General features: G+C 45.5%; 1 protein-coding gene across 3 annotated transcripts in view; it reads left to right on the top strand.

Moving 5' to 3' along the window:
- LOC8043708 (nose resistant to fluoxetine protein 6) overlaps positions 1-18699 on the top strand; it is a 49589-nt gene extending 30890 nt beyond the window's left edge. For all 3 annotated transcript variants that reach the window (XM_042292994.1, XM_042292993.1, XM_029991211.3), the window contains exons 6-15: positions 685-867; positions 3018-3111; positions 3228-3326; positions 8989-9154; positions 11503-11582; positions 12372-12494; positions 13775-13895; positions 15107-15293; positions 16597-16739; positions 17784-18699. In XM_042292994.1, coding sequence (XP_042148928.1) covers positions 685-867; positions 3018-3111; positions 3228-3326; positions 8989-9154; positions 11503-11582; positions 12372-12494; positions 13775-13895; positions 15107-15293; positions 16597-16739; positions 17784-18053 — 1466 coding nt within the window. In that variant the 3' untranslated portion in view covers positions 18054-18699. The remainder of the gene's footprint in view (positions 1-684; positions 868-3017; positions 3112-3227; positions 3327-8988; positions 9155-11502; positions 11583-12371; positions 12495-13774; positions 13896-15106; positions 15294-16596; positions 16740-17783) is intronic.
- The last annotated feature ends 2781 nt before the right edge of the window (positions 18700-21480 follow it).

Here is a 21480-nt window from a genome sequence, read left to right as displayed (position 1 = left end):
CTGTATGTTGGGCTAGTTGGTATTGGTCTTGGGTTGCCAAAGGCATGGTAGCGCTTTTTTGGACTAGGACAAAAGAAAGAAAGACAAGACAGACACGAGCGCTGACTGCAACTATTTAATCAACATGGAAATGAGGCATATATACACGCTTCGATCCTATCAATCAACCAACCCCAGGCCTAGCCGCCACTTGCATGAACTGCACCTCCTTATCGAAAAGGTCGATAGATGCAACGCTGACACACCCCAGCCCTGCCCTTTTTATTTCGTCTGCTGTCTGTCTTGTCTTTCTTTCTTTTGTCCTCGTCCAAAAAAGCGCTACCATGCCTTTGGCAACCCATGACCACAGTAGTCGGTGAAAATTCAAGAAACAGTGGAGTGCCGAGTTCCGGCCGTCTTATTATCACTCCGCAGCCGTTTAGGTTGCGGCACTGACCGTTAACGACGGTGAAGGACGAATCACGAAGTAAGAAGAGTGGATATAAAAAACCAGGCTTTGCTTTGCGTTTCTAAAGATTTCAGTAACTTAAGTAACATCCGTCTTTCGTTCGAACATCTCAACTTTCCACAAATACGTTTCTGCGAGGCGCGAATGAGGAGTACTACGAAAAGGCTGCTCGGTTCGCCAGCAAGCTGCATGGCGCCGTGTGCCCATCGGGTTTCCGGACCCGTGCGTGCGTGCAGAGTCCCCTTGGAAGTACCTGTTGGCCTTCTCGGCGGTGGAGAACACGCGCAAGCTGCTCAACACCCGGTTCGACGAAGGCTCGGACAACCGGAGGCTGGCCTGCTTCGCCGGGCTCAAGGTCTTCAGCACCACCTGGGTCATCTTGGGGCACTCGTACTTCATCGTGGACATCAGCGCCCTTCGTAAGTCGGCGGCTGGTCAAGGAGCTCGAACCGCAATATTTTTTGACCCATGGTATAAGTTAAAAGAGTTGTAGCTCAGCCCTAAGGCCCCTTAAGGTGATCCGTAGGAAGTACGGGTGCAGTTCGAACCGAATAGCGCTGTCTCATTTCCAGCCTTCACAGTGCAAGGGACGCCTATGGCATGCCGACTCGTCTTGCAGTGTTCAAACCAGGGATGGCGCTGTTCGACTCGAAGTGATATGCGCACACTCCTATGCACCGAGAAGCTGAGGGAGAGGAGGAGACGAGAGGGGACGTCAGAATGCCAAGCTCTGATTGGACAGATTAGTGGGTATACCTAAAGCTAGCAGCCTTTGTCTCCACTGCACTCGTCGAACCCGTTCGGAAGGCAAATGCCGGACGCCGGGGTTCCGCGTTCTAAACGCGTTCGACGAGCGCAGTGGATATAAAGGAAGCTAGCTTTATGGTGTACTGTCAAGACCGGTTATAACGAAGTCGGTTATAACGAAATAGCGGATATAGCCAAGGGATTTCCGATTCCCGTTGGCGTCGTTATAAACCGGTCTCGACAGTACCCACTAATCCTTCCGACCAGAGCTCAGCGCTCTGACATCCCTGCGGGCTCTCGCCACCTCCTCTCTCTGTTTCTCGGTGCATACTATGGTATACCTGGAACCACTCATGTCCACTAGGGGCTGGATGGGGCATTGGGAAAACAGGTATGAAGCCACCGGAAGTAAGCGACTTGTCCCGGAAGTGAGCGCTTGACAGGCTTTTTACAACTCTTCCGAGCGCTGGTTCAAACAGCGTTCAGGGCGCTGGATTTGTTTCTCGTCATCTCGAGAGAGCCTGCTCTTTTCGCGGTAACAGCGCACGCATGGCCCGAGAAGTCTTCCGGGAAACCATTCGATGTGAACATTTTAAAATTCTAATTGATCGAGTGTGCTTGCGTCCCACGTTCAGAATGCCTTATTCTCGGGATTTAATTGGAAACGGTATCATTAAAACCCACTTAAAGACGAAAGAATGCATGAACCGATGCACCTACTGAGCGCACTAGGAAGCCTGGCGGGACGCCCGATTTCCGGAACAAGCGTCGAACTTCGGGTGGCTTCACTCGCGCTAGGCTTGCAGACCAGAGATATGCGCCATCCAGCCCCTGTGTATACGGTAGAGATTGGTGCCTAAATTTTGTCTTCAGACTGGTGCGTTTACCGTGAGGCTAAAAAGGTGGTCCCTCATTTTCTGCCTGACGATATTCTAGAAATTTCATGCTTTGCGCTTTTTTTTTCATCACCAACAAAATTATTCACGAAAAAAAAAAAAAAACACGCAGGATTATAGTGCTTTTATTGTGCTTGAATGGTTTCGTCGGTGATAGCGGTCGCTCAAAGACGTTCAGCGTCGTGACGACGCACTTTTAGCGCTGCTTATATTAGGGAGTTTTAGGGAACCTTTTATGGCCCTCCGGTCCGAACTGCGCATGCGCTAACGCAGAAGATTCGCACATGCGCAGTGCGCACCGGAGGGCCCATAGTACCTTATCGGGTGTGCAAATACGGTTCCCTAAAATTCTTTACTGGCTTCATTGAATCGAAGCGCGCTCGGACTCAAACTGAAACGGAGCATTGGAAGAGTGTCATCTTGCCCGCCTCATTGTAAACCTACTTTTATGTCAACTTCCCGGATGCAGAAAAAAAAAAATGTTCTCAAGTTTCGATAATTAATAAGTTTACGAAAAAATTGTATTTTAACTTGGTTATTCAGTTTCGTTTTAGTCTGTTTCACTAAAAGTGGCTATTATTATCTCTAAACATTACTTTTTTTTTTTTTTTGTGAGATGCAATGGAAGATATTTCTGTACTTCTTCAGACACATTGTGAATAACGCATTGTGAATAAAATTAAGACACAAAAACGGCATAACCCAAAACAAAAACTTTTTTTTTTTTTTTTTGATGGTCGAGCATGGTTATGGATTGGCGCAAATAAATCTCCCTCATCGCTTCCTGCTTAAAGAGACGGGGTCATTCCAGGGACACGCGCACATAAAGCCAACTCGCTCGATCACTGCAAAAACGCGACTTTGCATTGAGACGGGAGAAGTCGGGGTCAATTTTACGCGCGGTTGAGCGTAATCCCTTCTTGCAGGAAGCTACTTCAAGGTTCTCGAAGCCACGGAAGAAGTGTTCTTCACGCTCATCGTGAACGCCTACCCCAGCATCGCCACATTCTTCTTCCTCGGGTGCGTTGATCCGCGAGTCCGCGATTTCACCGAGAAAAAACGTGTCGGTCTCTGTTTCTCTGAAGCAGCTATCCTTGATCTGGTTAAAGATGGGTTGTCTTCCCTCTGCTCTCCAGGGGTTTCCTGCTCTCGTACAACGTGCTCAAGAGGATGAAGAACCTCCGAGGCCATTACGCCGTTGTCTTCGGGATCATGCTGGTTCGCCGTTATGTGCGGTAGGTGGGCTAGACTGTGCAGTCGATAATGAACTTACGGAACGGTATAGGACTTAATTTTCGTTCTACATCGGCGCTACGTTAAAGGGTCGGTACAACGATATTCATTTGGAATGTTTTTCACATTATACGAGCTTGCTGGCACTAATGGGGCTCAAGGATACTCGCACGCAATGCCACAGGTCAAGAAACTTCTTTGTTCCGGTGTAATTTCAAGGACAAAAGCGAGCGTTTTCATTCAATCTCTCCTTCGTAAAAAGATGACGTAGCTGGGCGGTTGCGGTCGCAGTATCCTCCAGTGACGATATTTGAATGCGGCTCATAGATTGGACGTGAGCATTGCGTGGGCACTCGATTTGAGCTAGTGATAATTGATAGCTCGAGAAGCATTCGGGTAGTGGCCCGAAAAAGTAATCACTGGCGGCCATATTAGCCCCGTGCGCGACCGAAAGCGTCGCTGTGGTCGGCCTTCCACGATTGGCCGAACGCTGGCTATGACGTAGGAAAGGGGATTTATCATCGACGGAAATAAGAGGAATGAAAGAACTTTAATTTTGACGGTGTTGGCAGTGTTGCTTTAAGAGCTCAATGATTTCAAGCTTCCACCATGCTATTTACAAACTCCATCGAACTCGTTGTTTGCAAGGTAATGACGTCACAAGGGGGAACCATAGGAGGGCGCCACCAAAACATCTCGCCGCTAATATGTGTGCGTGTTTGCTAAGCGCGTGCTGACGGCGAGCTTCCGCAGTTCTTTTCTAACGTGCATTCCACACCATAAAGAGTGCCGGTCTTAGCAGCCTATTGATGTGAACTCGTTCTTAGCATGCGCTCTAGGCAGCACCCAGAAATATGGCGTCCCTATAGCCGAACCATAACAATGTTTGGAACTCGGCGCGTGTCCTGTACCTTGCCAACCTCAGCGCTTGGCCATGATCAACATTGGCGGCATATAATCGGCTCTAGATCACGTGGCCGCTTGTTCTGGCTGCCAGTTGAGGAGGTGAACGCTGCTTGTTTTTCTTTCATTTTTTCTGCGACTTCGATTGCGTGTACGCGTGTTTCATAGGTGATTAACGTCAGGGATTCGTTCTAAACGGTATTTGCGCAAAATATAAAAATTGTTGCATCGCGCCTTTAAGGGTGCTGTAGGCTGCATGCTACGATGTCCTACAAGGGGAGCGGACAAAGATTTGCCACTGTGATTGCACCACCATTGAAGCACGTACGATATCTCTCCCCGTCGTCTTTGCAGGCCAAGCGGATTAAAGCAAACGAGTTATTTGTGTCTCAAACGCATTGCGGGCCAGTGTGTACGTGAAGGCATTTTTGAGAGTGCACTGAGAAGCGGGCATTGATTGCCGGAATGGCGCCTATACTTCACCTGTATGACGCGGCTGTTACGAAGTGACCGATGGCTGTTGATTCTTAGGAGGGGAGAGCTCGAACAACAAATATACTCTTCGTTTCATGTTTACCAAAATAGCTTGCCCTAGTAGAGTCAATCACTACGAATGGAGGTGAACCTACCGAATGATGAGGCACAAAAAGTGGTTATCAGCGTTAATTCTCTGTACATCACACCTTTAGTGTATTGACGCCGAACCCTTGATTGTGCTTTGATTCTCTACCATATATGCTCCAAATACAAGCCAGAAAGTGAGTACCGTTTGAGCCTAAGTCCTTCGACAGTATACACTTCAGAGTCGTACATGCGGATTTCTGCTCTTTTATTTGTTATTCGCAGCCGGACGCCGCCATTTTGTGGGAATGTGATATGTTGTCTGTTTATGCTTCGCAATGATCCTGTTCAGTCGAAAAAACGGCTCACCGACTCCGAAGTTCGGTCTGTGATATATCAGTATGCGAAAAATGTCAGACCACGAATGCGCTGAAGTAACCATTTACAAGATTGTGAAATTTATGCCCAGGCGCATTGCCTTAGAGTAATGGCGTGGAAACGGGTTCGAATGTTTAATTAAGGGCTAACGAGTGTTTGTGGTGGATTACCGAGCACTAGACCGTCTCTTATAACGGACGATTTGGTGACCGAAGCACACGAATAACTTCTAAAAAACCGGCGCTTTATAGCTTCTAACCTTGTAACAAATGTCCAGGAAGTTTCGAAATCATTAATTCACAAACTGAATACAAAAAAAAAAAACAAAAAAAAAACAAAACAACAACAACGCTTCAGTGGCATTAAATGTTTTTCATGGCGGTGGATACCAAGCATGTTGGCTAAATACTCACGCAACAGATTTCTACAAGGAGGTACACTCAAAAACTTGCCCCACAATATGACAAATGTCTTAACATCAAACATATTCTCCTCAAAACATACATTAAGACACGAGGAAATTATTGAATATAAAACATTTCACGAACAATGATGCGTGAGTTTCTTATTTTAAAAAAGAACTTACTCCCATGGGCGCTCCACGTATACACACTCTCTGAGGGGTGTTTCTTTCTTGTGTGATGGTCACACTGATCGTACAAAAACTGTCTGCAAACATGTTCCAAGCATACATATGCAAAAAAAAAAAACGCACATGCTTCAAACATGCTTAAAACCTGTCCATAGATAATTCTGTCATCGCGTCTGTAACGAACAGCGAGTCTTTTGTGTAATGTATGAGCAATTGACGTAAGGTACCCGAGGTCCTCCCGAGGTCCTCCCGAAGGAACCCGAAGTCCTCCCGAGGTCCTCGGGGGGTAGAGAGTTTTAGGGAACCGTTTTTTGCACGACCGATACGCTACAATCGGCGCTCCTGTACGCACTGCGCATGTGCGCGTGTTATGTGGTAGCGCATGCGCAGTTAGTACCGGAGGGCCCATCGAATGTGCAAAAAAACGGAACCCTAAAACTTTCCATTAACTTAGGAATAACCACCGTAATGACGTTGAGTGCAATTCGTGTGTAAATTTGCATAGGGTTGCCTCTCGTAGATTTGAATTCGCTGTCGCATGTTTTTTTTTTTTTTTTTTTTATGTTTTCTGCCGTTTTCTGCAAGGAATAGCACACCTTGAAATGAAATGCCCGTAATAAAATACTCCTTAACTTCGTGGTTACTCGACCGTCCGATGTAACGCAATATCAAGTCGTAAAACTTTACATAAAAAACAAAAAGCTCGCCGAACCTTTGTGGTCCACGAAGTTGGCTCCAGAATAGATTTGAGCCAACGTAGATGGCGCAACAATCTGATCTGGCTGGAAAGACAATATATGCGGAAGTGATCTCGGGAACCCTGCGATAAGCGTCGTAAAGACAAAGGCGATATTCACATTGAGCAAAAAAAGAAAACTTTGCGCCTTGAAATTAACCGCGGAAAACTTCGCGTAAACTCGATAACAAAATAAAATAAAAAAAAAAAACTAACAGCAAACCCTTAAGAACAGTGTTTGACTCGGGAAAAACCGGTTGAGAGGCCTCTTACATAATGCTAATACGACTCACAATCACTTTCAAGGTTCGACCAAAGGTTAGATTGGCCATTCGATTTTGACACCGAGCAGTTCACGATATAAGATCGTACGATAATTTAACATGCCTGTAGTGTTTGGTCGACAAGCCCTATCGCTGTGACCACGAAAAGTTGTGCCTCCGTATTCTATGCACCGTCTTGGCCGTGGGCTAGATAGAAACTGTTATTATACAATAACGTTTGCGCAAAAAAGAAAGAGGAAAAAAAATGCCGTTGTGTGGGCATTTATTCGTGCCGACATCGGGAAACGGCACTTCCCTCGTTTCTTTTTTTATTTTTTTTTTATTTGAATGCACTTTACATTTAAGTTTTCTCGTCACAAAGCGAAAGATTCCAAACGGCAGCCAACAAAAGTGCAAATATAAATTCACGTTCTCTCGTTTTTCTTTTTTTTTGTAAGTTATTATGCAAAAACATTGTGTAAGCTCAAGGTTTAAGAAAAAGAAAAACAATGACTGCCTCTTTTTTCGTTAGTGAAAATGCGCAAGGAACTTGACATACACTGCTTACTAAATCGGAATGTTATGAAGCTTATCGCGTCCTTTTATGGTAATCTTCATTTATTTTTGCCCAATTATACAGCTTTCAGAGGCAAGCCATTTTGGGATTTACGCATATTCAACACTGACAAGTGTTGAAATATAATATAATCACCGTTCGCTCGTCTTTTTATTCGTTCTGGTATATTTCTCCTCTTCTTGGTGTATTTAGGTTGTATTACGATTGTGTGTCATTAATAAAATAATCAGCAATAATAAAATAAATATAAAATCATCTGTAATTATGTAATTGGTTAGCAAGTTGGGATCTTTTGCACAGCTACCAGGAGTTCAGCTAAAGTACTGCAAATACAGTTTTTGTTAATCCGTTTAATAACCCCTAGAAGCACACATGAGTCTTCGGACTTCCTCATAATATTCAATTGTTCCGTGGATATCCTGTGGAAGTCCATGGTGCATCTGGGCCGCCTGCATACTTGAAAGGTAGTCAGCTAGTTGAACCAGCAAAAAGTATGTAGTTAGTGTTCATCCATTGAGCACTGACTGCTTTTGGTTGTTGAAACCGGTTGAAGGTAGTTAGTGTTCAATTATGTTTACGGTGTGAGTTATTTAGGAACAAGAAAAAACAAAAAAGTGTCATAAATCACAACTTTGTGATTAATTTAAAAAAATAATAAAACAAGTTCTCTGACGTTTGCATACACAATCATCAAAGTCACCCGAATCGACCATTCAAATATATATAAAAAGACATTTATGATCCATTTTAATTGTAAAAAAAAAGGCCGTTATCCTTGACCTCGGTCACAACCTCGTAATTTCTTTGCCTTTTCTATTGCAGGCTGCTGCTTCATTGTCACCTTTTATTATTCTCTTACCTTGTAGTGACACTTACCGTAACTCACACAATATGTAAATGTATTTATGCAATTTGACAATAATAATAATTGTGGTTTTGTGGACATTTATACAGCGTGTAGTTGGTCACCCATTTCAAAGTTGCGACGAGTTTTTCTGCTGTAGGTGAGAAATTTAGCCAGTGCAGTACAATCGCTAGACTGGGGTTTTTAAGGTGCACCACACGGTAGTGGTACATGACCGCGCGCCGGTACGATGCTCATACAGACCCGAGGACTTTTGTTCATAAGAAATCGCGGAACAAGTGTAGCATGATGAAACTTAAGGAAGACGGTAACGTAATACTTCTTAAAAATCCTGCCCCCCGTATTAGGTATTTGACGCATGCGCAGCAGTTCCAGCTATTATGGCGGCGAACAAGCCGCCTATAGTTGTATAGCAGTGGTACATAATAAAATTTTGTGTGATGAAGGAAGCTTGACTAGCTGATATTTTGAGAAAATTCCCACACAGCATGTTGGAAGGTACGATGTCCCGGACAAGAGCCTGCGAATGGCGTCAACCGTTTGGCGAACGACGAGATCTGTAGATGACAAATGAACCAGACGGTCACGTTCGTTCGACTGCATTCACGCAGCCCAGTTCTTTCTACAACAAAGGAGTCGGGGAGGAGCCAAAAAAATGCTAATAAATACCTGGACAAACACACACGCACAAAAAAAAAGCTGACTAGCTTTTGTTTTGATTGGGTTCTCCATTTCCTCTGTAGGAATAAAAGTCCCGGATATAACCTCTATTTCGCTCTGCCTTTACAGGCTCACGGTGCCCGTGATGTTCATGGTGGGGGTGAGCGTGCTGCAGACCAAGTGGATCCGAGGCCCCGCCTACTTCGAGCTCCTGGGTCACAACGAGCAGCGCTGCCGGGAGACCTGGTGGACGGTGCCGCTTCACGTGAACAACTGGCAGCCCTTCCTCAAGATGGTGAGCCCACTACTGGAACCACCGTGCGCGTTGCTGTTACTGAGGGTGCGCTCAACGTGAGCTTCTAACTCATTCAAGCCATAGCTCGCTTTAAGGTTCGCTCACACATTTCTACTAGTCACGAGTGTGTGAACGCGGCTTCACTTACAACGAACGCGAAATCCTTATAGAATGCGCGACATTAGAGAGTTCTTAGAATAAGGGGCCCTATAGCGCTTTGGGTTCCCAAACAGCTGGGGACCCAAAGCTGTTTGGGGGACCCAAAGCGTTTTGTCTCCTATTCTAAAACTATTGTTAGCAGGACCTCAAGGTCGGCGCTTTATTGTTTCTAGAAAGGGTATATACTGACGGGAATGGAATTTTACCACTTAGGATAGTGCCTCAAATGAGAACTTTCCATCACTCTATAAAGTAGTTTGGATGAGAACCCTTCGATTCTAGGACGAAAACAAACGAAACCGTCGATCGCAATTGTTTGTTCCACAAGTGTCGCGCTGCGTACTTTTCATAATGTTTCGTGTGACTCAGCTTCAAGGTTTGACCATCACGCGAACTGCGGTCAAGAGCAGAAAAAGATCTCCCTTTTACCCTGGTACGAAGTACAGTAAAAGTTAGGGGAACGAAATTGAAATCAAAACTACATGGAAAACTGGCCACCAAGTAAAAGCTTCGAAATAAATTTCCCTCCACTCTGGAGCTGAGACTTTGAAAAGCTGCATTTTCCTCGTGATTTTAGGGAACGACAGTTATGATCTCGCACGCCTCGCAATGTCTTTCTTGAATGGAAAATCTTTTACGGCACTCATTACAAGTAATGAAATTACTGGCAATCGTTAGCTATTTGGGGTAATTTTGATCATTTGCAATCTGAAGCGTGATCTGATTACTTTTGGAAGTACTAAATTTACTTTTAGCTGATACCTTTTGCCTTACTTCTTTTTTTTTTAATGGCGCCTTTTGTTTTTGCAAGAGTCCTTCCAAGGAATCATCGAACCAAGTGTCGCACATGAGGGCGGCGTATTAAAATTGGTGGATTAAGAAGAAAGGTAATTTATAACTCGGCGATTCTGATTTTTTAAGGGACTGTATACAAAAAACAAAGTTTAAAAACAAGCCTAAAAATATTTGTCCTTCTGAAAATTCGAAGTAATCGTGAAAGTGGCGGTTACTTTTTCGAATGACTGTCAATTACTTTCCTTCTTAAGTAATCAAGTAATATAATTGAATACTTTTTAGGTAAGACTAATCGTCATCGATTACTTTTTGTTTTCGTGTAACGGGAACAAGACTGAGGGCATACGTTACGTTTAGGGGTGTCGCGAACCGGCCGCGGTCGAGTTCGACCAAGTTCGACTTTTTCGAACTTTTAGTGGAAAGTTCGACGACCTTCGATTGAGGTTCGAATCGTGTGCGCATGCGCGACAGGCTGGCCAGTTGGCTTCGGATTGGATGATAATGGCTAAGAGATGAATTAAGAGCAGCGCTGATTGGCTATTTCAGTTAATACAGTACTAAACATTAAGTTATTAACTTCATTGATTAGAATTAGTTTCTTTTAATTGCAGCTGTTCACAATGTAAAACAACCCTTTGCATAAATTTTTTTTTCCAAACTTAGACATGCTTGTATGAAGGTCTGGCCCCACTGTCCACAATGTCGAACCGGTCGAATCTGGTGAAAAGTTTGAAGGTTCGTCGAACCGGTTCGACCCAGTCGAACCCCGAAAGTTCGACCAAAAAATTTGGTTCGACATTCGCAACACCCGTAGTTATGTTGTCCAATACTAAAGTACCGGATATGTAATTTATGTATTTTCTAATAGAAATAACGCCGTTTCTTTAACTCCGATTAAAAGTTTGACTGAAGCTCACCTAAATTCAAATTAAGTTGCGTTATCATCTGGATCCGTGAAACTAATCCACCCATACTAACCGGGTAGAAGAAGCTTCTAATTAACAAGCAAGAGTTTCTTCAGTGACATTTAAAACGTCCTGTTTCGCTACAAAACTGAGTATTCGATTCTAGTCAAATATATTTATTATTAGGAAAACAACATTAAATTATTCTTTAAAACTTATTTTTGAGAAAATAGTATGTTGTGAAGAAATCATTCTGGGCAGAATGTTTTTTTTTACAGATTTGTGCGCCATGAGCTGACTAAGGCTTCGGTTGTTCATGAGCACATGAATGGAATTAATTAATTAATTAATTAATTAATTGCTGATTAATTATTAATGTTTCGAGGACAGACTTGAATTAAGCTTCATAGGCAGCCCCGACAAGTTTGAATTCGTTGGCATGGTATACATTTTACTGATGACGCACTCTCACGTTGCTCGTTTCTGCAGTGCCTTCCGTTCTACTGGTACATCAGCGTTGACTGGCAGCTGTACCTCGTGTTTTGCGCCGTACCCCTCATCATGCTCAGGTACTGTGCTCTGGGCACCCCTCTCTGCGCAGGCTTTGGCCCAACTATTGGTGGCCTAGCTCGTACCTGCAGGTTACGGCAATACGAGTTGGCCCAGTGGCGCCGGAGTGGCACAAAAGCCATGCAAAAAACCTCAAACATGCATTAAAAAAAATATTGCAAACGATTACACAAAGTGTGCTACGATTGGCAGCGGTAGCTGCTGCGTTTCGGAAAGGCACGTTGAAGGAGATTTGCCTTCAGTCAGTGTGCTCTATAATGTTGGTAGTGAGTTCTGAGAACGGATCCTGGACGGCGGCAGTGGGGGGGGGGGGGGGGGGGGGGGGGGGGGGGGCGGGGCGGGCGAGGGAGCGTGTCGCTACAAGCCTGCAGCGGCCATAGTGCGACCACGTGAGTATTACGAAACGGCCGCTTCTGGAAAAGGGGGGGGGGGGGAGGAGGGAGAGAGAGGAAAGGGATATGGTTGCAGGAGGTGCTATGGATGTAACAGGAACGATCGGGAGGCGGAAAACGTGCTTCGGCGTGTTGACGTGAGTTTTTTCGGAACAGGGGGGTGGCGGCCTACAGGGAAAAAAAGGGAGAGGGGGGGGGGGGGGACGGGGAAGTGAGAGTAGCCTTACCGCCGATTGGCGTTTCTGCGTGAGGAACAACGGGGAGATCTACTCGGAACTCTACCCTTTGCTGCTATTACTAAACTGGGCCAGTTCATACTGCCGCTTTTTGAATTTGTTCTTTCGAGCGACGACGTTGGAATTCCAGGCTTAAGAAACTAAGGTGCTTTTGTTCCAGGAGGGAGAAGCTGGGGCTGTTTTTGATGGGTACCGCCACGACTGCTGCCAGTGTGTACGTCGTCATTCTGACGTACATGCGGGACTACCAGCCCCTGCCACTGCTGATGGACACCAATCAACAGTGAGTGGCGCGCAGTGTCCTAACGTATACGCGCGGTCCGTTTTCAGAGCGGGGTTTCGAACCATGCTTTGACTAGGATGTCGTGAACTCTTCTCAAATATGTGGGTCGATTGATTTGGTGAACCTCCCAACTTTTTGTCCAAACTTTGACGAAGGGTGGCTTGTTAAACAGTGTTGCTCTCCTTCTATACAAACATTTCAAAAACACACACACACACACACGTATATATATATATATGTATATATATATATATATATATATATATATATATATAGAGAGAGAGAGAGAGAGAGAGAGAGAGGTAGATATAGATTTAGATACAGATATAGGTAAAAGTAGGGTGCGCAGACACGGTAGCCGTGGGATGATAAAAAGACAAATTTAATGGCTAAAAAAGTAACACAAGGAAAAAGAATAAAGTGCCAAAAAAAAGTTGCATTAGTGTACAAGAACAATCAAGGCTAGACACAAGAATGCTAGGTACGCGTACAGTACACTTAAAAATGACGGAACAATAAAAGTCAAAGTTAAACACAAGAACTTACAAAAATAAATTGTTAAATAAAAATATAATAAGAAATTTTAAAAAAAAGAACGAAAGGGGCCTGACGTCCGTCGATGTTTCGACAATGGCAATTCCAGTTAGCGGGTGGCAGCGGCAGAATTACGGGCGCTTCTATAACGAAGATGGAAGCGAAGATCACGTGCCCCAAGCGTGAAAATGAGTCACGCGAACATTTTCAACCACTTCTGCCTCTGAACGCCATTGCGATGTACATTTCCATCAGAGAGGAGCTAGAGACATCTCTTGTTGCACCACACGTAGCACCGTACAACAGCTCCGGAGGTGTTCGCGAGACAAGAGAGGTGGCACTTTCAAAAATAAAATGCTTAAACTCCTCAGTGTCCAGAGGGGAAACCGATTTCCATTGAAGACAGCAACTCTGCCAGGGCGATCTTACGAACCTCGTACACAAAGCTCGGTAAAGCGCCGAATAGCGTCCTCAGTTCGAAAAGCAGTTAACGTTTGAAGAGGATGTTCGCAGACGTCAATTATTCTAGGTTGTGTAGGCGCAGTACGACAACACCTCTGTCTCGCAGGCCTTTCAAACGGTTCCCAAAAATCGGCGAATCACCATTCTCCGAGTGGCACGCGCAGTGTCGGTATCTCGAGCTGATTCGCCAGTCTCCGAAAGGCCTTCGGCGTAAATATGACCCTCTTCGAAATGCTCAAGAGTCAGGGTTTTGTTCGACGCTAGAACCACGTTTGCGTTCGCAGGCGACCCTCGGACACGGTGGACTATGTGTACGTGCGTCCCTTTACGCATGTAGGCTCCTACTGCTCGGGCCTGCTCTTCGGCTACTTTGTGGTCAAATTCCCAGATATCAAGATACACAAGGTGAGGGTCTTCACTAGTAGCGTGAATAAAAACGAGAGAGGCGGACGCCAAATAAATCGCGAAATAATGCACACACCATTGACTACAAATCCCCTCCCGTACATAAGCCAAAATAGTCACTAACTGCTAAGCTAAAGAATATGTTATCTTTTTTTTATTTTTGTTTCTAAGAAGATAAATAGAACAGAAAAAAGTGTAACATAACTAGCTCTCATATGTTTTTACGCACAGGCACTAATTGTACGTGAAACCTGCAAGTGCCTTTCTTTGGCCAACTTCCTCGTTTTCTTATGAACCACGTTCTATTAGTCACTTAAATTCGTGCCATGTTGACCAAACTGTCACCAACTGAGACTTTATAGATGGAATTTTTCTCGCTCGATGGACATATTCTTCGAGTATTTTCCTCGGGAGGCGAAAACAAAACTCACCCAAAGAGAATATTAGCGAAGGTTGGGGTTAAGACCCGTGGTCAGAAATATATGCCCAGCAACATAAATCATAACGCCTAATGTGCCCGTTTGTGCAGATAATTATAGCCAGGGTGGGCACTTCATGTTGTTAAGGACTCGTGCATTCGCCGCAAATGTGCAAAATATATATATATATTTTTTTAAGTAAAAGCCTGTTTAAATAGTAGTAAATGCAGTGGTTGCAAGTAAGTATCGAGTCAGTATATTTTCGTTGGCGATTCAAATTTGTTTTCTAGCGGTCATTCAGGTTTAAAGAGGTGATTTCGACTACCTCGTGAAGAAGGTCTTCGTTGCGGTATTTTGATAATACTATTTATTTATTTATTTGTATATTTATTTGCCCTCAAAGTGCAAATTACAATACAAGGGAGGAGGGGGTGAACATATAAATATACACAATAAATCATCTAAGGGTGCTGTTAGTAAAAGTTTGATCAGAAAGAGCAGCATCAATTAAATCCGGAAGGCGATTCAGTCATTCGATGTTCAAGGTATAAATGACTCGTTAAATGTACGAGCATTAACGCTTTGTACGCCAACCTTAAGCGCGTAAATGTGATCGAGACTTTGACCGAGGTAAAAGATTGTTCGACCATTAAATGATTCGAGCAAAAATTTCAATTAGTTATGATGGTGACTCTCCTTATGGGAAGATTAAAAAAATAAAATATCGAAATCAAAAAAGCACTCTCGGAAGTCATTGCCCAGATTTGGCTGGAATGGGTCTCTTGGCCGCAGGTGACGCAGGTGGCCCTGTGGTTGGTCGCCAGTGCCGTGGCCCTGTGCGTGGTAATGGTGCCGCACGAGTGGCTGAAGGGAAACTTCCCCAGTCGGATCGAGGCCGGCATCTACGCGGGGCTACACCGGAGCGTCTGGGCCGTCTGCCTCGGGTGGCTCGTCTACGCATGCGTGACCGGACGAGCAGGTGAACCGAGACTGCATACGCACCTGTATAGTTGGAAGGGGTCCGTGCCACCATGCCAAGTGGGACCAGCACCATTTGAAAATCAAAGCCCGTGCACCAGAATGTTGACGTCATCACAACGAGACCAGGCGCAGACCAACGCTGTGTCAGCGTTCGTCTGGTTCTCGTGTCCAATCAACGCGTCGATCGAACGGCGCTCAGTGTCAGGCTCGGGCCCGATCGCCGAGTTGGCGCCATCCTAATGCGATGAAGTTACGTGAACGCAGAGGAAACTGTGGTGTCATTCTTCGAATATTACGCGTGCAGCCGTGCTCCGGAATACTATGCAGGATAGGTTATTAGTGGAAATAAAGCCCGTCATTGTCGAGAACGCGCGAAAGCATCTAAGAAGTCGTTCGGTGAGGTCGCTAAGGGGAAATGCGCTCTCGCAAGTAAAGATTTCTTTCAAGGCTTCACTCGAACTTCTTAGAGGCTGTGGTTGAGTAAAATTCTCTCTACTAAAGTAACCTACAAACGCAGGAAAGATTGAAAAGCATAACTGAACTTGTCGGATGTCCAGTTTTCGATACAGTGGATTCCACATTGCATTCTGGTATAGGAAAGATAACATACCGCTATGACCGCACGAAACAGCTTCCGTTCAACCAGGGGTCTCCGAACCTTTTGGCTAAGGAGCCATATTGGGGGTCTGTCGCAGTCTCGACGGCCCAAAATATGAGTAAATACAAAAATGTAAACTATGAATAGTTATCGTTCTTCTGCTACATTCGTGTGCGTGCTTAATGCAAATCCCGGCGCCATTTTTTTTTACACGCATTTGTTTTTGCGTTGGTAGCAGCGGGCCAGCTGGAAACGGGTAGCGGGCTCAACGCGTCACTGGAATGGCCGCGGCCCGCCGGGGGCCGGAGCTGGCAAGCGGGCCGGAGTGTGCATGGAGACCCCATGTGTTAAACGAACGACTCCTCTGGGCGATTCACGGTATGCTCGCAAGGTCAATAATCTTTGGAACACTGAGCTCTGGTATAGTAGCGCGTGTTTTATCGTCTATGTTTTTTTATGCAGTGACGGGCGAGTACGCGTTTATTCTTCGCTGTTCTGTAATCTGCCGTCACGCTGAACTCCATTTCAAATTATATACGCGTGCTTTTCCCGCGGTTCTGGGTTCGGCAACGTTCCATTGCCGAGCTAGCAAGATTACTCAGTTAAGAAGCTTTCTCCCAAACAAATCTCCTGTGTTGCATCCGGTTGACAGGGTATACCTGGCTAAGCGGGAATGCGACCGCTTTTGTTTTTGACTTCGCAGGATTGCTGAACAGGTTTCTCTCGTGGAATTTCTTCGTGCCGCTGAGTAGGCTCTCCCTGGGAGCCTATTTAACCTCCATCTTCATCCTGACGATCAGAGGCACCTACCGCCGCGAAATCGGCGAATACTACCACTTCCCAATGGTGAGCTGTCAGCGTGCATGCAACTCGTTTGTCGGAACTCTATCGATATGAAGTGTAGCACATCAGTTGCATGGGATTGCACCGAGGCAGTGTCATGTTCTATATAATGTTCACTTCCTTATTCATGTCCTTCTTGATCAGATCATGCTGCCTAGCATCTTTGCGAATTAGCCCCGTGCGCGACCGAAAGCGTCGCTGTGGTCGGCCTTCCACGATTGGCCGAACGCTGACTATGACGTAGGAAAGGGGATTTATCATCGACGGAAATAAGAGGAATGAAAGAACTTTAATTTTGACGGTGTTGGCAGTGTTCCTTTGAGAGCGCAATGATTTCAAGCTTCCACCATGCTATTTACAAACACCATCGAACTTGTTGTTTGCAAGGTAATGACGTCACAAGGGGGAACCATAGGAAGGCGCCACCAAAACATCTCGCCGCTAATAGAGTAGGGATACACGGCAAAGAAAGAGCGAAAACAGACAAAATGGTAATTTAACCCTAAACCCCTCTTTCTTTCTTTTTCTTTTTACACACGCACGAATCGGCTCGTTGATATCTAGACTTCTCATAGTGGAGGCTTGTTATAAATTTTAGCACCGAAACACATTCTCACGGGTGATAAAAAGGCGATACCTCTCAGAACCGCAGAACGCGCGAGACGCGATATAATTAGTAGAACAATATTGTTTTCAGAATAATTATTTGATGGTTTTGTTGTACATGGAGAATTGCGGAATTTGACTTAATGGTATTAAAATTAATTTTACTAATGCGTACACGTGCTTCAAACGAGTTTGGATTATCAGTGTTTTGGGATCATAGTGGCCCGCCACAAATTGAAGCAAGCGCAAGTACAGGAAGCGCGTTCGGAATAATGATTTCACTTAAAATACCGCGCCGATTAAAAACAAAACTCCTAAATGCAACCGCCAGTGAGTCTTTGAAAAAAAGTACCGATGTTTCTTTTCCTCGTCGTATGTTTCACGTCCTGTCTTAACCCAGGGAACAATCAAACTCAGAACGCGCTCGAAACATAAACGCAGGTGATGCTGTTCTTGAGCACGACGTTCCTGAGCTACCTGACCGCCTACGTGCTCTTCCTGCTCGTCGAGTGTCCCGTCGGCAACATCGAGAAGCGGCTGTTCATGCCCAAAGGCGTCATGGCTGCCGCCGAGCAGACCGCCAACGGCCACAGCCGTGCCGGCCACGAAAAGCGCTCCAATGGACACAGCAACGGAGCGTTCAGCGACATCGTGGAGAAGATCGACGTGGAGGATTCGCACGACAAGCCGGTTGTCGTGGCGCGGTTCTGAACGCTTCTCACGGATCTCGTGCACGGTCGTTTTGAGCCGCAATCACACTGCCAACACATCACACAAAAGACAGTCTGCAGGCATCCGCAGACATGTTTGAAGCACACATATGTATAAAGCAAACATAATGCTTCGAAGACGCTGGAGACATGTGTCCCCAGGTAATTCTGCCATCGTGTCTGCAACGAACACAGTGACATTTTGTACGATGTGTGAGCAACTGCGTCGCCTAGGTCTTGCCAACTCTCGTGCTCGAGGTTTGAACCGGATGACTTGAGAAAGCTCCGAAGGCACGAACCACGAGAACATGGACGTGGAAGACGCCGCTAACCGCGGCAAGTCTTCGTGGTTCTCAGCGGCACCGAGTGTCGCAACTGATCGCGAATGGGACAGTGGCTTCAACGACCCACAACTGAATGCCAATGTCGAGGTATTGTTGTTGTTGTTATTTTCGGGCCTAAGTTTGGTTACGTTAACTGATGCATATTCTATCATCACTTCATCAATGGAAGCCGCCTGCTCATATGCATATGATTGTTCACGTTTCACCATTGAGAAAGTGCACTTGGCCGCTCGACGTATATAAAGCCGTTGACCTTTCGTGCCTCATCTGATCAAATAAAAATCATTTTAAAGTAGAAGCTAATGGGGTATGTATAAAATATATATATATATATAAAAAAAGCCTGATTTGGTTAAGAACAGCCTTTCTACTCTGGTGAAGAAGAGCAGCGACGCTGTACTATGGTGTGAATGAAGTAATGGCCGGCCGCAAGTCGGCAAGCCAGAGTGGAAAGGCTGGAAAGGTTGCCGCCATCTATGAGCAACTATGGCAAGCAGACAACCGGCAAGCCGGTTGTCTGGTTGCCGCTGCCGCTAGTAGATGGCAGTAGCCGTCCAGTGTTTTGTGTCTAGATTTGTTTGCCCACGGACACGATACTGGGGAAACTAGCCCTCAACCGCTCCGCTGTAAAAAAAATGAAAGTGTCGACCTTTTGTTCATTCTGGAATTGAAGTGGTGCCATTATAAAACGCCACATTGTGTCGTAATCTAAGAATGCTCGTGTCCTCGAAGCTCAAGTGTTGCCAGTACATATACAGAAAATTTAAAGCGTGGCGCCCCGACTGGTGCCCCATCCGTACACGCACGTGCTGCGTACGCGTGAAGATGACTTCGTCAAGCTTGGAATTGCACGGACTTTCCCGCACAAGCAGAGACATGGCGGCGTCCAGTCGCCTTGCTTGCAGTCGCCTATACACCTTTTCATAAAAGCGTATGAGGGCGTGTTCACTGCTGTGCTTGTGTGTTATGCACGCGTACCTTCTGGCTGGCCGCAATTTCGAGCGAGTGCTGGCTGGACTATGATTTAGCACGTATGAACTGGGACTTCTGTAAACAGTGAAAACGTCTACAGAGAAGCGTGTGTGTCTACTCCGGACACGGACAAAAAGTCTGGCAAATCCCCAGAAGTCAGATACACAGTCAGCGTCCACCATCGATGCACAGCGCTCATCGTTCGTCGTCCCACTGTCCTGCGCTGTACAAAACATTAAATTTCAAGTTTCCGTCAGAGGTGTCCACATGTACCAGTTGTTGTATATTAGGCGTTACAAAAGAAAGCAACGAGATACGTAACTCGTTGCATGCCACTATAATGAACGCTTTACCAACTCGGCGTTACCTCAATATAAGAGAAAAGCATTACCGTAACGGAAAACAAGGAGCGCACGTTACTTTTGCATTACTTTTTATCTATGAAACGACAGCGTTTTTCGACACTGCAAAAACAATGGGCCTGGGCGTCGCTTTTTTTTTTTTTTTTTTTAAAGTGGGAGTGTTTACGCGGTTTACGCGGGGAAAGAGAGGCAAAACTTCGAAGGTATGTGGGATGAGTTGCAAGAATTCATATCACTTGGCGCCTGGAAACACAAACCAAATTCAAGTGTACTTTTTTTTTTTTTTTAAATCTTGGGAAAAAAGATGGTTACGAGTAACAGCTGTCACCCGTTACTGAAAATAAGTAACTCAAGTAAATTTTTCGTTACATTTCCGAAAATAGTGAGTTGTAGTATTCCGTATATGAGCAAACGCCAACACTGTGTGTTTGCGTTAGCGTTGCGTGTTCCCCACTGCGCGTGCGCGGAGCCCGGAATTGCGGTCTTGGATTGGAGCACGGCGACGACGCACATGCATGCGCAGCGTGGAGCACGCAAGGCTAACGCACAGCGCTTGCGTTTCCTCCTATCCGCAGTACTAAGACTCTCTTATGTAACGAGTACTACATTAGAACCTTAACAAAAACCTTACGCGTTACCGTAAACACTGATCTGTACACTGCGTTAGAATACTTGGCAAAGACTACGACTGCGATTATCCAGTAAGGGCGTCAGAGCGAGACATGTGATAGTGTACCATCGAGTGCACTCCTCCTGTGGAGAGTTGTCGCGTGCATCGCCAACAGCTCCTGAATGGCAAGGCCGTATCGCTGGGTCTTCTACGTCACCTTTTTCCCACAAGGGCTCAGCCATCTTGAATGTCGTCACTTCCGGTGTGCGGTAACACATCGTTTTGATCGCTTCACGCCGCTGGAAGGTGTTTTGCCTCACATATATATTTTCTCGCCAATTCCAGGTTGAAACGTTGCAAATTCAGGTTGAAAATATATTTTCTCGCAAATTCGTCTGCTTTTTTGCACCAGTTGTGGTGACGTTAGAACGCCAAGCCCTGATTGCCTCCTCTTGAAGGATAGTGGGTAGACCTCAAGGCAGCTTGCTTTGAGGTCTACCCAATATCCTTCAATCAGGGCCAAACAGAGCTCTGGATTTGGACGTCGCCACAATCCCAGCAAACGTAGCATACGAAATTGCGCTCAGCTTAGTCACTGACAGGATGAAAACGACAAAGCATCTCTTTCCAGTGCCCGGCCACCAATTCGCGCTCGTCATCTTCCATTGTGCTTTGGCTGCGCGTGCAGGCTCGAAGCTCACGAAACTCCGAGGTATTATCGAGCGTAGAAAGCTCGTACAGGAGGTAACTGAAGATTCCGCCCTGCCATTCTCACAGCTCCTAGAAACCTAAGGAGTGTGAAGAGCGCGCGGGTGCCTCAAAACGCCGAGCTCTGTTTGGAAGGATTAGTGGGTAGGCCTGAAACTAGCTGCTTTTTCCTCCACTGCACTCGTCGAACGCGTTCGAATACGAGAGCCAAACGCCGGACGCCCGCGTTCCGCCTTCAACGAGTACAGTGGACAGGGGCTCCGGAAATATATCTGATCTGTGGGGGCGACGTCTGTGTGCTCATGTCGCATAGTGTAGTTCACCTCTCTCTCTCTTTGTGTTTATATATATATATATATATATATATATATATATATATATATATATATATATATATATATATATATATATATATATATATATGTATGGGTG

This window comes from Ixodes scapularis, unplaced genomic scaffold (assembly GCF_016920785.2).
Source record: "Ixodes scapularis isolate PalLabHiFi unplaced genomic scaffold, ASM1692078v2 PGA_scaffold3__209_contigs__length_174095766, whole genome shotgun sequence".
In the NCBI taxonomy this organism is placed as follows: Eukaryota; Metazoa; Arthropoda; class Arachnida; order Ixodida; family Ixodidae; genus Ixodes; species Ixodes scapularis.
This window is presented reverse-complemented; position numbering and strand designations above follow the sequence as displayed.